Here is a 17,518-nt window from a genome sequence, read left to right as displayed (position 1 = left end):
ACCTCTGGTGGGGAAGGTTGCAAGCCCCTACAGCTCAGGAAGGTGTTGGGGCTGACCCCATGAGTAGACTCCTCGATGCGAGTCAGACAGGGTGGTCTGTTTGTTGGGTCAGAGCTTATATGTGCACACTCAGTCTCTCCGGCAGCCTGCCTGCACGTCTTCCATCTGGTTTGGGAAACAAAGCAACCAACGCATTTCAGTCTACAGCACCATTTCCAAGGAACTATTTTCACTTGTCCAGTCCAAACTCAAAACAAAACACCACCAAACACACTATTCATAAGACAAAACTGTACCTGAGCTGAGGTTTGAGGACTCACACAAAACTTCCAGCAGGTACTCCCACCAGGCAGCCCCAGGACAGGGGGCTGAAGCACCGCCATAGTTAATGACTACAGCTCAGGAGAAGCAAAGCTGCTGTGGGGACAACCTGACTTTGGTTAAGTTGCAGAGAACTAAATCCATTCTTCAAATTGAGGTAATTTTAAAGATGTAATTTTTAACAGTTATTGCTGGAGGGACCAAGGAGAAGAGGGGGAATAGTTTGTCACCATCTTAGTATTTAACAAGTTTGGGGGTGGAAGTTTTGGGATATCTGCTGACACTAAGTTCTGTGATTAAGCAACTGTGGGCCATATTTCAAGTGTGGGAGGAGAAAAGAAAGTTATCCTCATCCTTATCCTCATTTTTTGTTGTTGTTTTGTTTTATGGTCAGGACATATTTTTCATTCAGGAAAGATTTTAATCTGGGACAGATGAAAGAAAGAGAGGGCATGTTCATTTATTTATTTTCTGATATACCATGAAAAAAATTAAGAGTGATTAAACCAACACTTTCTTTAATAAATTAATAGCAGCATCACAAAACCCTGATGTGGATGACCCAAAGGAAGTTGGGTAAGTGACAGTATTTAACCATTCACAAAAATGTTACCACCTGCTGGCCAGGAGATAATGCAGGCGCTGTAAGGCAGTCCCCTTGTCTGTTTATCTAAACAAGTGACATACATCAGTATGGGTCCAGCTGAATCACAACGCTTGACATATTTACAGTTCTGGTGCTGAATTTTTTTAAAAACATTTATAAAAATTCTGTAAATTCTCTGTTCAATTCCCATTATTTACATCCAAATATAGTAGGTTCCCTTTTTGCCCATACAACAGAACCGGCAAGGATAAGACATGAAGGCTCCTATGCAAAGACAATGCCTGTGTGTGGACTTATATTGAGTTTAAGGATGCTGTGGAAAATGAACTATTCACACATGTGCTAGAAGCTACTGTAATTCAACTTATTGCTAAATGCTTTCAAAGTCTGTGGTTGGCTTTTAAATATATATATATATATGTGTGTGTGTATATGTATGTACACACTCGCACATATATACATACACACATATACCTGTTTGGAAAAGATGTGCTATGAATTCACCCAAGGAAGAAAAAGAACTTAAAAAGCAATGTGATATTTCTGATTTTTCTGTACTGTTTGAGACGGTCAAATCTGACTCAGAGCAAAGGGCAGTCACTGAAGGCACAAGTCTGTGTCTCTGGCCAGTCGTTTTCCTACTGGTTACCAGACTTTTTGGAGAGGCAAGTGGATTCCCAAGCATTCAAGTCCGTGGCAGTATCAGCAGGTTGGCACATTGTGCATCTCTGCTGCCTTCTGCAAGCAGTAAGCTACCCTCTGCATTAAGATACCTCACCTGCCTGCATGGAAGTACTATGGATTTTTCGCAGGAGGGAATGAGGGAGAAGAGAGGACCATCAACTGCAACACATCAAGCTGGGAGCAACCCAGCAGCAGATGTAACCCATATGTTGCGTTTCGGTAGTGGCTTCAGCGAGGTTGTTGCTGTAAGCAGCAATGCAACAGCTCGTTATGTTAAAGCACTAGCAGAATTTTCCTTTTCTTCTACAAGTTAATTTTGGTGGGATGAACACAGCAAGCTTAGAGTACAAGCAGTTCATGTTAGTAAAATGCAATTTATCCATGCTAGTGTAAGCTTTTCTTTTCTGATGTTTTTCATAGCCAGAGGCTGTCAGTGATGCTAAATGCATCCATCGGCACTGCAGCATTTGTGTATTAGTTAATGAAGATGTAAAAACCTTACGGGTGATAGCTGGCATTAGACTGTACTCTACACAAGGAAATTGCATGAGAGGCATCACCCCAGAGGCACAGTGCCAGAAAGACGTGATGCCTTGGAGGGTTTGTCTACACAGGAACACAGAGGAAAATTAATTCAAATTATACATGGTGTGAATTAAAAACAGATTACTTAAAAAATGCATTAAATCCCAATGTGGATGCTTTCATTAAGATGTAAGTGGTGTTAACGTGATATACTATAATTTACTTTGGGAGTGAAATGGAATAAATCAAATTTAAAAGTTAATCCAGATTAATCTTCCAGGTAGACTAGCTCCAGGTCTGCTTCCTTCCTGTCCCTGGTCATCATTTGCTTTTGAACCACATCACCAGCAAATTATTCCAGTCACATACACTGTCCAGCTCTGCCCACCCCCTCCTGAGACCGGAGAAACGAGCGGGGACCCTCATTTATGCCTCTCTACTGAGCATCACCCGGGAGGCATATACTGCACCTCACAGCATGACCCCAACCAGCACCACACGCACAGCACCTTCTGCTCTACTCTCAAAGCAGTGTTTTGTCACCAGCGCTGCAAGTCCCAGGATGTTGAAAAATAAAATCAAATGCTAAACAAACTAAGGGATAAAAGATTATGAGGACTGAGAAGACGAGCTCTTACAAAGCCAGAGCGCTCTTCTCCAGGTCAACCAAAGACCCTGATCACCCAAGCAATCTGTGAAGGCAGTGCCATCCACACTGCACACAGCTTGCTCCATCCCAGAGCTGATGATTATCTATAAGACCAAAGGAGGGCTTTTTCTAAATCTGAGGCACTCCATTTATAAAATGGTTGAAGCAGATAACCAGGGTTTGCTCTGTTTCTCATGCTGCTTCTCCAAGTGTGCAAGTGATCCCAGCCAGGATTGCAAAACCACACCAGAACTGCATTCCCCACCTTCCTTAGGGGAGCTGGAGCCTCCTGGGGAATGGCAAGAAAACAGCAGGATTGGAGAGGGAGTCAAAATTTAACAGAGGTCCCTTGAAGTGCAAGACTGCCCCAGTATGGCAGCAAGCCACTACCCATAACAGGACACGTCTGGCCAGGTGCCTGCATAGCCGCTACGCTTTCATGATGCCTCTCTGCCAGGTTTCTGCACAGTCTTTACACGGCACAAACAGGGGTGAGGATTTAAAGTATATATTTACTGTCAACTTGAAAAAGAAAGTTATACTGACCAAGACTAATAGCATGTATTTGATATATAACTATTAACGTGCCATTCTGGACTCCAGCAAATGCCACCTGAGATAAATATTCAGCATTTTTGTTCATGCACTGGAAGAAGAATTCTAACATTTTGTCCATGACATATGCAAAGTAACTAATAGTTCTGATCTAGTATTAACAGTAAATATAGAACCTTAAACTTCACTGCAGTATATTAATATATATGATTTTAAGTACTGGACTGGAAAGACAACTCTTTTTTCTTTAAAAAAAAAAAGCTTTGTTTGGAATGCAATATTTACATTGTCCTTTGACCAACACATTTTTACACAATATATTTTGGCTACAGATACACCGTAGCAAAAGGCTGTGTGAGCCATCTTTACACACAGCTCACTCTTTCGCTTACAACATTACAACTATTTATGGAGAGCTCTGAAGTCCCTGGTTGCATTTCAAGGCCCTCCTCAGCTTCATCTAGTTCCATGCTATTGAGTTCATTGCCATTTCGATAACTAGTTAAAGTCAGATCTTTTCCATATAAAGCTGTTGAAGCAACATTCAGACACTGATTCTGCCGCAATGCTGATTTTTTACTGTTCTTGTATTGGCAACGGATGTAATTGGAAAAAGCCCTGCGGTATGTTTTATTGAAGAGTGTGTATACGAGGGGGTTAATCCCAGAGCAAACATACCCCACCCAAACAAACACATCAAGGAGTTCACTCAAGAGGTCTTTATCGCAGGCTTCCTTGCAAAGGACAGACATGACATTAGTGATGAAAAATGGGCACCACATGATGAGGAACAAAAAGAATACGATGCCCAGGACCTTGGAGGCTCTTCGCTCATTGTTGATGGACTGCATAGTTCCTTTCCGAAAAAGCACTGCCTCCTTATTTACAGGAGAGTTCAAGTGAGATGCCCCCTCATGATTGTGAAGCATTGAAATGTTCTCTGTGTTGTTTTCCTTCTTGAGGCAGTTTACGCTGCTCCTCCTCTGCTTGGGCACCTCTCCACACATGAACACTGTTGCCTGTCTCTGCAGCACCTGGACAGTCAGGCAATATGTGATCACCATGATGATGAGAGGGATGAAGAACGCCATGAAGGATCCAATGAGGACAAAGTTTTCATCGTTGAGGACACAGGTCCCATTTACAAACACCCTGGAGTCATCCTGCAAGCCAATGACCGGAATGGGCATAGATATCCCTAGAAGAACGACACCAAAAAAAGAGTCAGTTACCTGGACGGACGAGGCTCTAAAGAGGCAGCAGAGACGATGCAGGTCGTGCATGCCTTCAGCCCACTGCCTAAACCTGTTCAAAAGAGAATTTACTACTCCCACATGGAAGGGAAAACCTCATGTAACAACACTCCTGGGAGCGCAGCTCCAGGGCATGAACACCCTCTGCTGGGAACAACTGCAGCTTTGCTGCGCTCCACAGCTGACACAGCGAACGAAGTGTAACTCCTTTATCAAGTTCTTTTTCTAGCATTTATTGTGATTTGCGGGTGTAGAAAAGGCAGTCATTACCCTGTTCTGTTCCAGCTGGCCACTCCATGCCTGCCAGTTTGGGAGGTTTTTGAAATCACTGACATAAGGTAGATAGTAGCAAACTTTAAAGAGGAAAATTATCAAAATGCAAAAGAATTACAGCTATGAAGGTTTAGAAGCAAGTTTCTTAAAGACATTAAAATAATTCTGATAGAAAAATGGCCACTTTTGCCATGGCATTGCAGACACATGGAAGAAAAGGTCCTGGCTTTCTGGGTCCTTACCAATTATCTCGGTGCAAGCAGACAGTGGTCTCTGCAAGCTCTGCCTTCCCAGGAATTTCACCTACAACCAGTGTGAAACTGAGAAGTACCACAGAGAGAGCCTTGCTTGAATTCTCAGAGAAGGCAATTACATAGTCAAATGAAAAGGTTGCAGCACGCATCTGCCTGATTCCCATCCCTCTATCTTGAATACTGGGCTAAAAACTGGAACAACAGACAACATGAGAGTAGAAAAGGTGTAACTAAAATGGTAATCAGATTGACATGACAGTCTGAAATCAGAACTCCAGCTACAAACCCTCTGGCTGAAAGGAAGGAAATTTTAAATTATTCAATTATAATAATAAATAGAGCACAGCTTCCAGCTACTCCTAAGCACTAAGCAGACTAATAAGCCTCCGGGATCACTGCACTTGCCAAGGCAGTTTCTCTTTTATCTTGGTAGCACAGCACTTTTTACAGTCGTGGACTTAATGGCAGACAAGTGAGATTAAGAACATTTTAGATCCCTTTTTGTCTTCAGCATAACCCAACACAGCTTGTTTGTCCAGGATTTCAGGACATCAGGCCTTTCTGAAGCAGAAGCAGGAGTCCTGCATGGAGGGTCTCTGCAGAGAGAGATGTGTCCATGCTGTTTGGCACACAGGCAGAGCAGAGAGCATGTCAAGCCCAGAGTATGACTGTCCAGGAATGCACATAGTAGCTGCACCCACAGCTAGCTGCTGGCTTGTCCCTCACAGAGTGAAGGAATGAAAGAATGAAAGCATTTTGAATAGCTCTAATTCAGATGCATTTACTTAAATGTCCTCCAACACTGTTTTTCCCTAAGGAGTATATATCTGTATATCTGCTCTATTCTACTTTGTGAAAGTCATCAGCAATTTACTGTGGGGACAGAAAGAGGGAATACAGGACTCATGCCAGAGTACTGGATCTGACTCGAATATTTTTCATGCATACTGAGATCCAAAATTTGTCCCTTGATCTGTGGAGCTCAGTCCCACACCAGGACAGAGACAAAACCTTTCAAAGAAAACTGTCTAGACACAGCCAGAAACAACAAGAGCAACAACATATTTTGGAGTACCTATGGGTATGTAAGAACATGCAAAAGGCATGGTGGCCCAGGTCTAGTTATACTATCATGGGTTCATCTAGCCCTGTCTCTTGTCTTTGGCAGGTATCAGAAGTTTAGATCCATGGTACAAAATGGGGCAGCTGTCAGCATTATATCTTAGAAAATTCCACAGCAAGAAGTTGCATCCACACCTCATTTTTAAAGTAACTTTTGAGAGACTTATCTTCTGTGAATTCTTGATATCATTTATAACTCCACAATACTCAGTGGCATTCAGTTCCACAGCCTGTTTGTCATGTGAAAAAAGTATTTCTTCCTCATTTTAAATTTGCTGCCTGATACTTTCCTTTGACTCCCCTCAGTTCCTCTGCTGTGAGAAACAGTAAATAATCACTCTCTGGTCACCTTTTCCACCTTCTCAGTGATTTTATAGACCTTTATCATCCCTACTGTCTGATATCTCTTTCGAAACTGAAGAATGCTATTCTATTTACTCTCTCCTCATGCCAAACTCATTTTATGCCTTTGAGTATCTTTCTCCATTTCTTTTCAAATTCCCTTCTGTCCTTTTAAAGAAAGGAAAAAACCTGCACATCCCAGCAGTTAGAGAGCAGCAGAATGTCTTTTGTCCTCCCCTTCCTACCCTCTGGCCCCCTGGCTGGCTGTGAGCACTCACTCTGCAGACATGTCTGTGGGGCTGGCCATGCCCTTTCTTAGCTCCTTCACCTGAGAAATCGCCAATGCTGAGGCCACTGTTGTGTCTGGATTGGTTTTTTTGGGTTGCTGTAAACAGCACAGGTCCAAGAACTAATCCTCTGGGACTCTGAATTTCTAAACAGAAAGAGTAACATGCTAAAGAGATTAATCAGGGCATTTTTCCCATTCCAGCAAAGTGTTCTCCAGGATTCTGGAGAATACATCTGCAATCTGTCATTACCATAAAATTACCATTTACCAGTAATCTAGTGAAGGAATGTCTTCTGAAAAGTAAAGATTATAAATGCCTTCTGTGATTATAACATGTGCTTCCTTAGCCCAAGTGATTCCAGGATTCGGTCTTCTTTCCCTCTACATGCTAACATTTATCAGCTTACCCTCAGCAAGGCAGCTGCCTCCTTTCTGATGTGTTAACCCCTGTTACCTGCCTGTGCCCAATCCCTGTGACTGCAATAACCTTCATCCTATCAAGCCATTGACTCTTTATCGTTAAAGACGTCTTTCTAATGCCTTGGCTCCATCAAACCACAGACATTCGGGAAGTGGTGGGAGATGGAGAGAGCAGTCTTTACACAAAGAAGAAATATGAATTAGACCAATGGCATTACACTGAGATTATATTTGCATGGATAATTTTATACTTTAATGCTTTAGAGCCCTCTATAACACATACCCTTTGAAATAAAACTCCAAAATTAATAAAGGTTCATTCATGAAGTAGTCGTCACTGAATTTAGTGTTACTGCTTTAGGCAAGGGAAATGAGGTTTCAGGATATCTTCATGGTCACACATATAAAGTACATTTGGGAAGAATAATCTAGTTCTGGGATATGATGAATATACAAATCAAGAGCACTGAGGGCAGCCTAACCTCTACATGAGCATGAGATACCTCAGCACTGATGACAGGTAGGTAGCTGCTGTAATAGAAAAGCATCCCTCCCCTCTCTCATAACTAAGTGAATTTCAAACTGAGAAAGCACAGAAGAGAGAGAGCACCAGATCTTTGTTTGCTCTTTCCTCCAATCCAGGAAAATCCCATCATTAACAGCAGTAGCAAGAAAGATGCCCTTGGAGGAGCTGCCAACACACATTCATTCGCTGGAAGTGGCCTACAGCACTGCTGAATGGGCAGCATTACCCTCATCTCAAATGCTTTCTTCCACCTCACACTTCTGCTTTGTAACTCATTCTTTAATATTAGATTTATCACTGAATCACCCCAAAATCCAGCCTTAAAGGGAATTAAGTCTGTTACACAGCTTAGGCAACAGGGACTAATTCTACACCACCCCAGTAGTGAGAACTGAAGTGTGGAAGGTCTCAGACACCCCAGAGGGGCTTCCTTCATGGGGGATTATTGCAAAACTGCTACTACCACAACGCCAAATGCACAAATACCTGCTTGCAGACACAGCTCACACCTTGGCCCTGATTTCAGTAGGGCTACCCTGACCAGTACGTGCTGTGCTTACCACTAAGCGTTCCCATGGCACCTGAACATGGGTAAACATGAATGCCTGCCTTACTTGAGTTCAGCTGTTTGAACAAGCATGGAGAAAGCATTCGACTCCACTTGACTCAAGCAACCCACAGTGCTAACACTGCAGTTGTAACTGTTCATAATTTACAAACTAAGGTCAGTTGGTCAGAGAAAGCCGAACTCACTACACTAGCGCAAGGACAGTGAGTGCCAAATCAGGCAAGAGTCTACTGCAGTCCAGCCGTACTGCTGTTCAGCTCTCCAAGCCCCAGTGCAGAGTGTTTCATGAGCTTTTGCCTTGCACCCAAGCTGACACACTATTCATCATCAAACGTCAGGCTGATTTAGTGAGCTGAGGTCTCCAGCCTCAGAGGCATTTTCCAGCTGTGTCAAATAACCCTTTCCAATTAAGGTGGCAGCAAATTCCCGAAGAGAGGGTGCATTGTTCCAAAAATTTGCAAGGTAAAAGCTTTGCAAGCTTATTGCATATCACACTTCGCTCTTCAGAGCAAACCTGGTCCTCTTGCTTGATGTCTGAGCAGCGTCTAGGGCTACTGGTTTTGCCCCAGTAAGAAGAGATAACCAGCTACCACCAGCCAGCAAGCCATGAACCAGGTCCCTGCTAGACTCAACACTGGCAGCTCTGTGCACCCTTCTGCCAGGCAGCAGCTTTAGCAGGACATCCCTTTTCACCACAGCAGTTCACAAGGGAAAAGATGAATGTGATTTTTTCTCTTCTCCCCTCCTTTAGCCTCTGTCTGACAGAGCAGTGGGAAGCAAGGCAGAGAGAGATCCTCCGGATTACAAATCCAATTACAGTTGTTGTCCTAAGTGCTTCTTGTCAGCTTTAAAGATGTTCCTAAGCCAGCAGAACAGTTCACCAAATGGGGCTGTGATGATGCTGTGGACACAGAGTAACAGATGCTCTTGACAGATTCTCAATTAATAAAACAAAACCCAAGTGACTGCAAATATGGCTTTGTAAAACATTTACCAGGTTGCTCCAGAGAAAAAGCCAGCTGAAAAGTCCAAACTGACATTCACAGAATTTAGGCTTAAATGAAAAACAATAATGTGTTTGTGTTTAACATCTTGTTTTCTTCTGTGAAAGCCCATGAGACTGATAGAGATTACTGGAAAGATGGAGTCTTTGATGGTTATTTCCACTAAGAAAGGAAGTAATTTCTATTCTTTCTCACAATATTCGTATACAAGAAGATATTTTATTTCCTCCAGGGACAACAACCTCACTAAAGAAAACAGCAGCCTGCATATGGGTGTACTCTGTCTTTCCATGTGTGGGATTTTCAGGGCTGAACACAAGAGGTGTCACATTTTGCTGCAGGTACATGGGCTTGGGAATGCCGGGAATCACCTCTCCTGGTGTCAGCACTGGATTCAAAGTCCGCTGTGGTCCATGGCAAGGATTCTGCTGATACATGTGGGCTTTGGACCGCACTACCATCTTGCTGGCATTTACACACAATTTAAAAAGAAAAAAAAAAGCAGGGAGAAAGAGCTGTGTGCCAAACAAGCCTATGGCTGCCACAAAAGCAGTCTACTCTGGAAAACCAGGGATACCACTGTCCATGCCAAACACTGCATGTTTAAATCCGTACCTTTAACCTCATATTTATTATTATACAAAATAAACGTGGGTTACAACTTGAAGAGACATTCACCTGAATGTCGGCAGCTGTTGTAACTATGCATTAGCACTAAAGTCTGTTAGAAACAGGAACCGACTCCCCTAACCCTCTCAGAAAAGGGTAAAGAAAACTGGAACAAATCTGTTTAGTTTCTTAACAGAAATGTCTCGCAAAGTGCCTGCACATTTCTCTAATAATAACTAACAGACAGCGAGAAGTAAACCCCAACAGACTGTAGCCTCCTGACTTGCATTGTGAAAGAAAAGGCACCAGTTTCAGGAAGCAAAGCTCTTCAGAGGCAAACTGAAGAAGGTGGGCTTTGAAGTGTTCAAACCCACAAAAATTCCATATATTCCCCATATGTCAGCAGACTAATTGCAGTGCATTTCATGTGCTAATACAGCAAAAATGCACCTTCAGGGTTCAATTAGGTCTAGTTTTATCTGACTGTTCTAATAAAACAACAGTGCCGACCTTGTATTGGTTTAAAGTCAAAGATAAAAGGGGGCTGAACTTTGAAGGATCTCTCTGCCCACGAGCACAACTGCAAACAGAGGAATGTAATTACTGGTTGTACCTGAATAAGCTGCTGACCTTTACTTAAAACTTGCAAGAGCACTGAACAACCCAACCCCTGATGGAAAACCAGCAAACACCAGTAGAAGACAGAAGAAATAAATTATTTTCCCACCTGCTTTTCTGTTTTGCTGAATTACTTCTCTTGGTTTGCTCAGGCGTGTGTTTCCAATGGTGCATGTGAACCACTGAAAGGGGGATGGGGATCCTGCTCCTGCTCACAGCATACCTGCTGCCAGGGCGGGGCTTCCGCAAGAAATCAAACGGTGATGCCTGAACTGGATTCTGCCAACAAGCTCACATCTATAATTTATTTTAATTTTCAATTGTGTAGATATTTCTGTTGCCTACATTTCTATTTCCAGCCTCAGCACAGTGCTATCCATCACAAAACTCATCTTTACAAGCCCAGCACTTCACAGCACCCACTTTTTCCTCTAACTGAACACAAAATGTCTTGCTCAGGTTACATTTGCTAAAACACAGGACAACTGGCTTTAATCTGGAACAAAGAGGGCTTCGGAAAAGACCCATTCATAAAGCAATTGTCAACAGACAGCAGGACTCTGTTATGTTCCCCTGCTTAAAAACCTAATCATAGGTTTAGGCTTGTGGAACGTGCCAAATTCATAGCTCAATGAGCAAAGAACCTCTATTATATATTTTGCTGTCAGCATTAATATTTCAGGAAAATGGAATGCAAAAGCTACTAAATTAAGATAAATTACATGCTTTTTACTTCCTATTTTAAATTCTGATTCAGGAGCTGAATTCTGGATTCATTACATGGGATGCATTTAAAAGTTTCTTCAGTCCAGCTGAAGCAGGATTTAGGAAATGCTAACTGACCAGCCTGCACTTAAGTGCTGCTTTGAATTTGATACTTAATCATGTATAGAAATGCACAAATTCTTTTGTGATACTTAATACTGAAGAGAGGGTGAATTTACTTAACCTATTTCACCCTCTTGAAAATTGCATGGGATTTCATCAGGCTTTTCCAAGTGACAAGTAGGTAAGAGCCAGAAGACAGCAACAACACACTTTGGGTGAGGAGTTCTCTTTCATTCCATGTCCAGTTTATTCCTGTGTCTGTTGCATTTCTAAATTCATTTATGAAGTAAAAATAGTTATGTTAAAATAAGCTAGATACATACCAAGGGTACTTTTCTTTCTCCATGTAATGCAACCTTCTGGAGAAAGCCTGAGTAAATGGGTAAGTCTTATCGCATACACTGGGGAGGGTGGAAATCTAACAGCAATTCAGTGCCCTGAACAGACTCTCTGGGGAGCATCGATTCTGCCTGTATCTTCAAAAAAAGGGATGCAAGCAAAGACTCCCCTGGCCCAGCTGTTTCTGCATCAAAGAGAACTAACAAAACATAAACAAAGCCCAGACATGCTGTACATCCTCTCAGCTATGATCCTAGCAAAGGAGGGAACACAGGTACAGCTGTAATGCATCTCCCTCCCCAGCCTAGGGAGGGAAGCGCTGCCCAGGGCAGTCCCCCAAAGCACTGTGTACTGCAGACATCCCACTGAGCGACAGCTCACAGCTTCTTCCTAAAGACTTTTGGATGCTGGGGAATAAATGCAGCACCTATTGCTTTATTGAGGGCTGACAAGCCATGTGCCTGCAAAAGAAAAGTTCCATTCCATCTCCTTTCCAAGTTATTTCTTTTAGTGTCATCATTTCACCTGTTTCACATCCTATTATAAATGCAGGCTCGTTAAACATCACCCGAGAAAGCTGGGCAGGGGTGAGGTATTTGCAGTCTAGAGCAGCACAAAGTCACATTCCCTATCCTGGCTCAGGTACTTTTGTCCTTGGGGGACAGAACAGCCCATAATGTTCCTATTTGCCATCATCCTGAGCCCATTCCCCACCCAGTAATTCCAGGAAGAGGTAGGTCTACGTCTGTCTTTACATCTATTTGGTCAGGCCCCAGATTTGCTTACTAGTCTGCTTACTCAGTGAACCATGCATGAAGTACTGGCTGCCTTGCTTTATTCCTTGGACCCATAGTGCAAACCACAACTTAGCCCTCAAGGCGCTTGTGCAGGAAACCACATTCAGCACTAAGCCAAAATTTCTAATGATATGTCTGCAACATGTAAGGCAGCACAGGCAAAAACCTGCAAGTTAGCTCCAGAAATGGAAGCAGAACAGTCTTATTGCAATGGTTTTGCAATGTGCTACTTAATGCTCTTGACAGATTTGTATGGCTCTGCCAGCGGGTGTACTGGCCACTTCCTCTGCGTTACAGTGCAACACAGGGCACGGATTCTGCCCTGACTCTGAACTGTCCGTGCAAATCGAGCCCAAACATCCTGCACGTGAAGTTGTTCACATGTGACTGCTTATGCACTGAATTCAGCAGCTTTCTTTCCTATGCCAAACAGGCAGCACAGAGAATATAAAATAATAATTAAAGAAAATTAATTGATTAAACCAAATCCAATTTTAACTTGGGTTGTATTACCTAGAGGAACTGTAGCAGGCCTGTGGCACATGAAAATTTGTTTCTGTTCTTGCTATATTCATGAGGAGAGAAGGTATGTTTCCCCTATTTTTTTGCTTTTTTCCATAGCTTTTTTCCATGGCAAGCTTCTTCAAAAGTGGCCCCCACAGCACCCAGACATCCAGTATCATATTCTACTTCTAAAGCAGGCAAAACCCAAGAGAAGTTCAAGCACCTGAAACATGCTTTTCCTTGCAGTACAGCGCTGAAAGGCACAACTGCTTTATAAAAGAAAAGTTAAATGTTAAATCTTTGTAAGACTGCATTTTATTCAAGCACAGAAGGCAGTACAGCAGAGGGAAGTGGCCATACACTGCTTCTGACCCTGCCCCAAATGTCTCTTTTATAAAGCACATTGAAAAAATACCCCCCAAAATGTTTTTCTTCACATAATTCCTGATATTATGGAGTCATCTTGCTATCATTTTTCCTTTTCTTCCCTATTTTACTGCTGCTTTATTTATCACTTTGATAAAAAGTGATACAAAAGTGTCATCTTTTAGGTCTGCTCCTCATTTGCTACTACTACTTCAAACTTGCCAGCTCAGTACTAGCAGCAATCCAACTGTGGCAGGGTATAATACCGGCTATAAAGCCTGTGCAAGAGCAGTAAACACTTTGCTGTTAGCCTGCCTTCAATTCTGCGCTACTTCACTTAAACTGCTACCAGAATTTGAATGAGTTTAACTGCAGCAACTGCTGTGTAGACATGTCATTTGTACTGGCTGGGTTTTCCTTCCCGAGTCTTTGCTAATGCTATTTTCTGCTTTGTTTACACAGCAGGTTTATAGTACCATTTGTCTCCATTTGTCTGTGTTACCGTCATTATTGGCATATTGATATGTACACAGCAGCAATGCTTCAGCATTGGAAGTGGCGGTATTCTGAAAAATGACTACTTATTTTGGTCACTGACCAACCGCAATGGAAGACCTCTATTTCCCAGTAATCATTTATTATATTCAGGCATTCAGGCCAGGTAAATTAATTTGAGTATCCTCTTAAAAATCCTAAATGAAAATTGGAGTAACACTATTATTCATTAAGACACACTTAAGATCATGAGCCGCATTGCTTACCTATGGATATGGTCCAAACTGCAGCAATTTTCATAATAGCCTTGGTGCGGGAATTGAAGCGGCTGTGCTCAATGGGATTGCGTATTGCTACATACCGATCAAGAGAGATGGCACAGAGATGCATTATAGATGCAGTTGAAAAGAGCACATCTAGGGAAATCCATATAGGGCACAACTGTTTAGGCAAAGGCCAAGCATAATCTGAAACATAGAGAGAAAAGAAATGAAAGGAAAAAAGAAAAGGAAATAATTTGGGAAGCTAGGCCGTAATTTCTGAGAAACTGTTGGGACATTTTAACTCTAGGATACCAGTAAAGGGCACATGCACGAGGAGTGGACAAAGAAACCTCTTGTGGGGCCTCTCTCTGGGCAGTCCCTGGATCCGGACACTCCATAAACCCATAGCCAGTTCCCACATATCTGTTTTCCATGACCAGTCGCTAAAGGCAAAGGAACATTAATTTGGCAGTGCCTCCAAGTGACCGTTCTAGCTCTGTTCCTCTCTCTTAACCTTTCCCCCATATGTTTACAAAATCCGATATCACATTAAATTATAATTGCCTCATCACATTCTTTTCATGGATTGTATAGCACTATGTGGCATTAACTTCACTCAGATCCTTTCTAAAGCTCTCTTGATACGTACTTCTCAGTTTCTGTCTGCCAAGGAGAAAGGTAGCAGACAGTTTTTCTACACAGTCTAACAACTAGCTAAATGACACTACTTCACCTTAAATATTCTCCCCAGGCAGTGTGCTTTAGTAACAGAGGAATACTTGCCTCCTTACAGAGCAGCTGGGATTGAGTGGCTGAAATTTGAAGACTGTTTTGAGGGTAGGCAGAGCTGAGTATTACTCCTTGCAGAAATGAGTATGCCAGCAAACTAAACAGACTAGATAGCTACATCTGACAGCAGCTGGCACGCAGCTAATTTGGGTGCCTGCGTTTATTAATCAGTTTACTCAGTGCTGAAGTACAGCTTGAGAATAAAAGTGACCCAGAAAGATCCTCAAAGGCCACTGGTATTTAAATTAAAGCTCAGAGAGAATTGATTTGTGAATGATACTCCCATGTTAATGCCCAGAATGGATTATGTGAGATCAATAACATGTCCTGACAAGCTCTGGGTTTCTAACACACTTATCAAAACAAATCAACAGTATCTATAGCAACTGAAAACATGAGAGACTTCATAATAGTTGAATAATGATATATTCTTGTGTCTTCATTCAGAACATGAGTATCTAAAGCAATCTTGAAGTTCACCCCAAAGATCAGAAACATCACTCTGCAGAATCAATGTTATATTAAGAACAATGCAGCTCCATCCTACTGATCTTGAATGGAAAGGGAGAAATGTTAGTCTCGGAAAGCATATTTTGAAACTAATTACCCAGCCAAGAGAGACCCAGGATACCCTACAAGTAGAAACCTGAGATGAACTGAACCAGAACAAATTATTGCAAATTGTCCCAGCGAAGCCCAGGAACCCTTCACAAAGAGCACGGCAGAATGCGATGGACATGTTAGCTCATTTTACCAGTGGGAAACCCACAGAAGAAGTGCTAAGTAACTCACAAAACCCACACAACAAGACCTCAGCTCTGGGGAGATAAACCATTTATTTCAGCAAGTTTGCACCACCCGTACTAGGTAGACTGTAAGTGGAGTGAAATCCAAAGCAGCAAGCATTTAAAAGGTCCTTATCAAAGGGAACTAAGTAAAGCACTTCGTGGCTGGAGCATCTTTACTTTGAAAGGCACCTCTGCTGTACAAATGAATTGAACTTGGTTAAATTATGACTCAGCCCCTTTATGAAGCTACGGTCAAATTCTGCGCCTCCTGCTCTCGTTCACACTTCACAATAGCTTAGGACATCATTGCCATCAACCTGTAATTGAGCTCAGAGCTCCAGCTAAGCACACCTCTGGTTTGCTGGGTCTGTAACGGTGCCTCAGTGAATACTCCAGGGAAGAACCAGTCTGATCTCTTTCAAGTGGTACCTGTGCTCCCTGTACAGCCCCAGGCTTCTGCTGCCAGCCCAAGCTAAACACATGCAGTCACACTTTATCCCTCACTACTTCTTCCTCTGAGTTGCTAGAGCCAGCTTTCTGATACAGGCTGAAATGAGCTATGAGCACACCACCTGGAGAAGAGCACACCACCTGGAGAAAAGCACTGGGGAGTGTGCCCTGCTAGCTGAAGCGGTCTCTGTGAATATGTGTGGGGTGATCGTGACTGCAGCAGCCTCTGCAGAGAGGGACGGTGATGGTGATGGCTGCTCCCCCCATCAGGCAGACAGCCAGGAAATCTCCATTGTCTCCAGAAATGGATGCCAGGCCTCCAGGCTCCCTGTGCGTGGGAGCATCTCCACCCTGATCTATGGCACCACAGTGGGTACAATCTGATTCTTGTCATTTGCTACACCTGAAGAGGTTTCTACAGCAACCACCTTTTTAGCATTATTGAACGATGAACAGCTTCTCTTACTTCTTCCTTCGAGCTACTCGAACACTTCCCATGACTGATTCCCCCTGGAACATCTTCTGCTATTGATGTGAACTAGGCAACAGCATTACAACCAAAAAATTAGCAGAAGCAAAAGTGACAGTAAACGTTCATACCTGTGGTGTGAGGTTAGTAGGTGTTGCCTGCTGTCATCCCTGGCAGTGTGGGAACTACAGCAACCAACAAATCAAAGTAATGCTGCCCAGCATTACTGCTCGGGCAAACTGTCAGGATGTCTTTAAAGATAAAGGTGGTATGAGAGCCCTCCTAATGGCAAATCCTTTTAGTCTTTACTGTCCCAAGGCACTCCGTTATGCTTCTAGCTGAAAAGGCAGTTATATGAGGAGACATTTTACTTTCTCAGGGAGTTTCCTAAAATGATCTGCAATAATAAAATGTCACTCTGGAAATCTGTAGAATGGCAGCTTGTAACGCATGACTATACCTTGATAGGAAGGGCATAATATATATCCTATCTCAAAAAGCAATTACTTTTAAGTAAGCATGGTGTGTGCATTTGAAAAACACCTACACAGCCTACAAAGCCAGTAATTTGTACAAAAAGAAAAAAGTTCACTCTGTTTTGAATAAATGTACAAAACATAGGAAATGTGGCCTGTCACTGTGCCAAAAGGATTAAAAACCCAATTTTCTTAACAATGTTATAACTTTAAAACAATCTTATCCTCAGAAATACTCTATCTGCAGAAAGTAACATTTCTCTAATTCTATTTTCTCTCATTTCATACACAAAGAATAGCAATTACCATATATTCAGAAGTGCAGATGACTGAGT

At 42.5% G+C, this 17,518-nt stretch overlaps 1 protein-coding gene across 2 annotated transcripts in view; it reads right to left on the bottom strand.

The window, feature by feature from the left end:
* Window positions 1–3,649: 3,649 nt before the first annotated feature.
* Window positions 3,650–17,518, bottom strand: part of HTR2C (5-hydroxytryptamine receptor 2C) — a 97,782-nt gene continuing 83,913 nt past the window's right edge. The window contains exons 3-4 of one of the 2 annotated variants that reach the window (XM_075720603.1): window positions 14,215–14,415; window positions 3,650–4,539 (exon numbers count right to left, since the gene is read on the bottom strand). In XM_075720603.1, coding sequence (XP_075576718.1) covers window positions 3,707–4,539; window positions 14,215–14,415 — 1,034 coding nt within the window. In that variant the 3' untranslated portion in view covers window positions 3,650–3,706. The remainder of the gene's footprint in view (window positions 4,540–14,214; window positions 14,416–17,518) is intronic. The other variant, XM_075720604.1, reaches the window with a different exon arrangement.

This window comes from Pelecanus crispus, chromosome 13, assembly GCF_030463565.1.
Source record: "Pelecanus crispus isolate bPelCri1 chromosome 13, bPelCri1.pri, whole genome shotgun sequence".
NCBI classification, from domain to species: Eukaryota; Metazoa; Chordata; class Aves; order Pelecaniformes; family Pelecanidae; genus Pelecanus; species Pelecanus crispus.
Note: the sequence above shows the minus strand (reverse complement) of the source record. Positions and strands in the feature narration are given on the sequence as shown.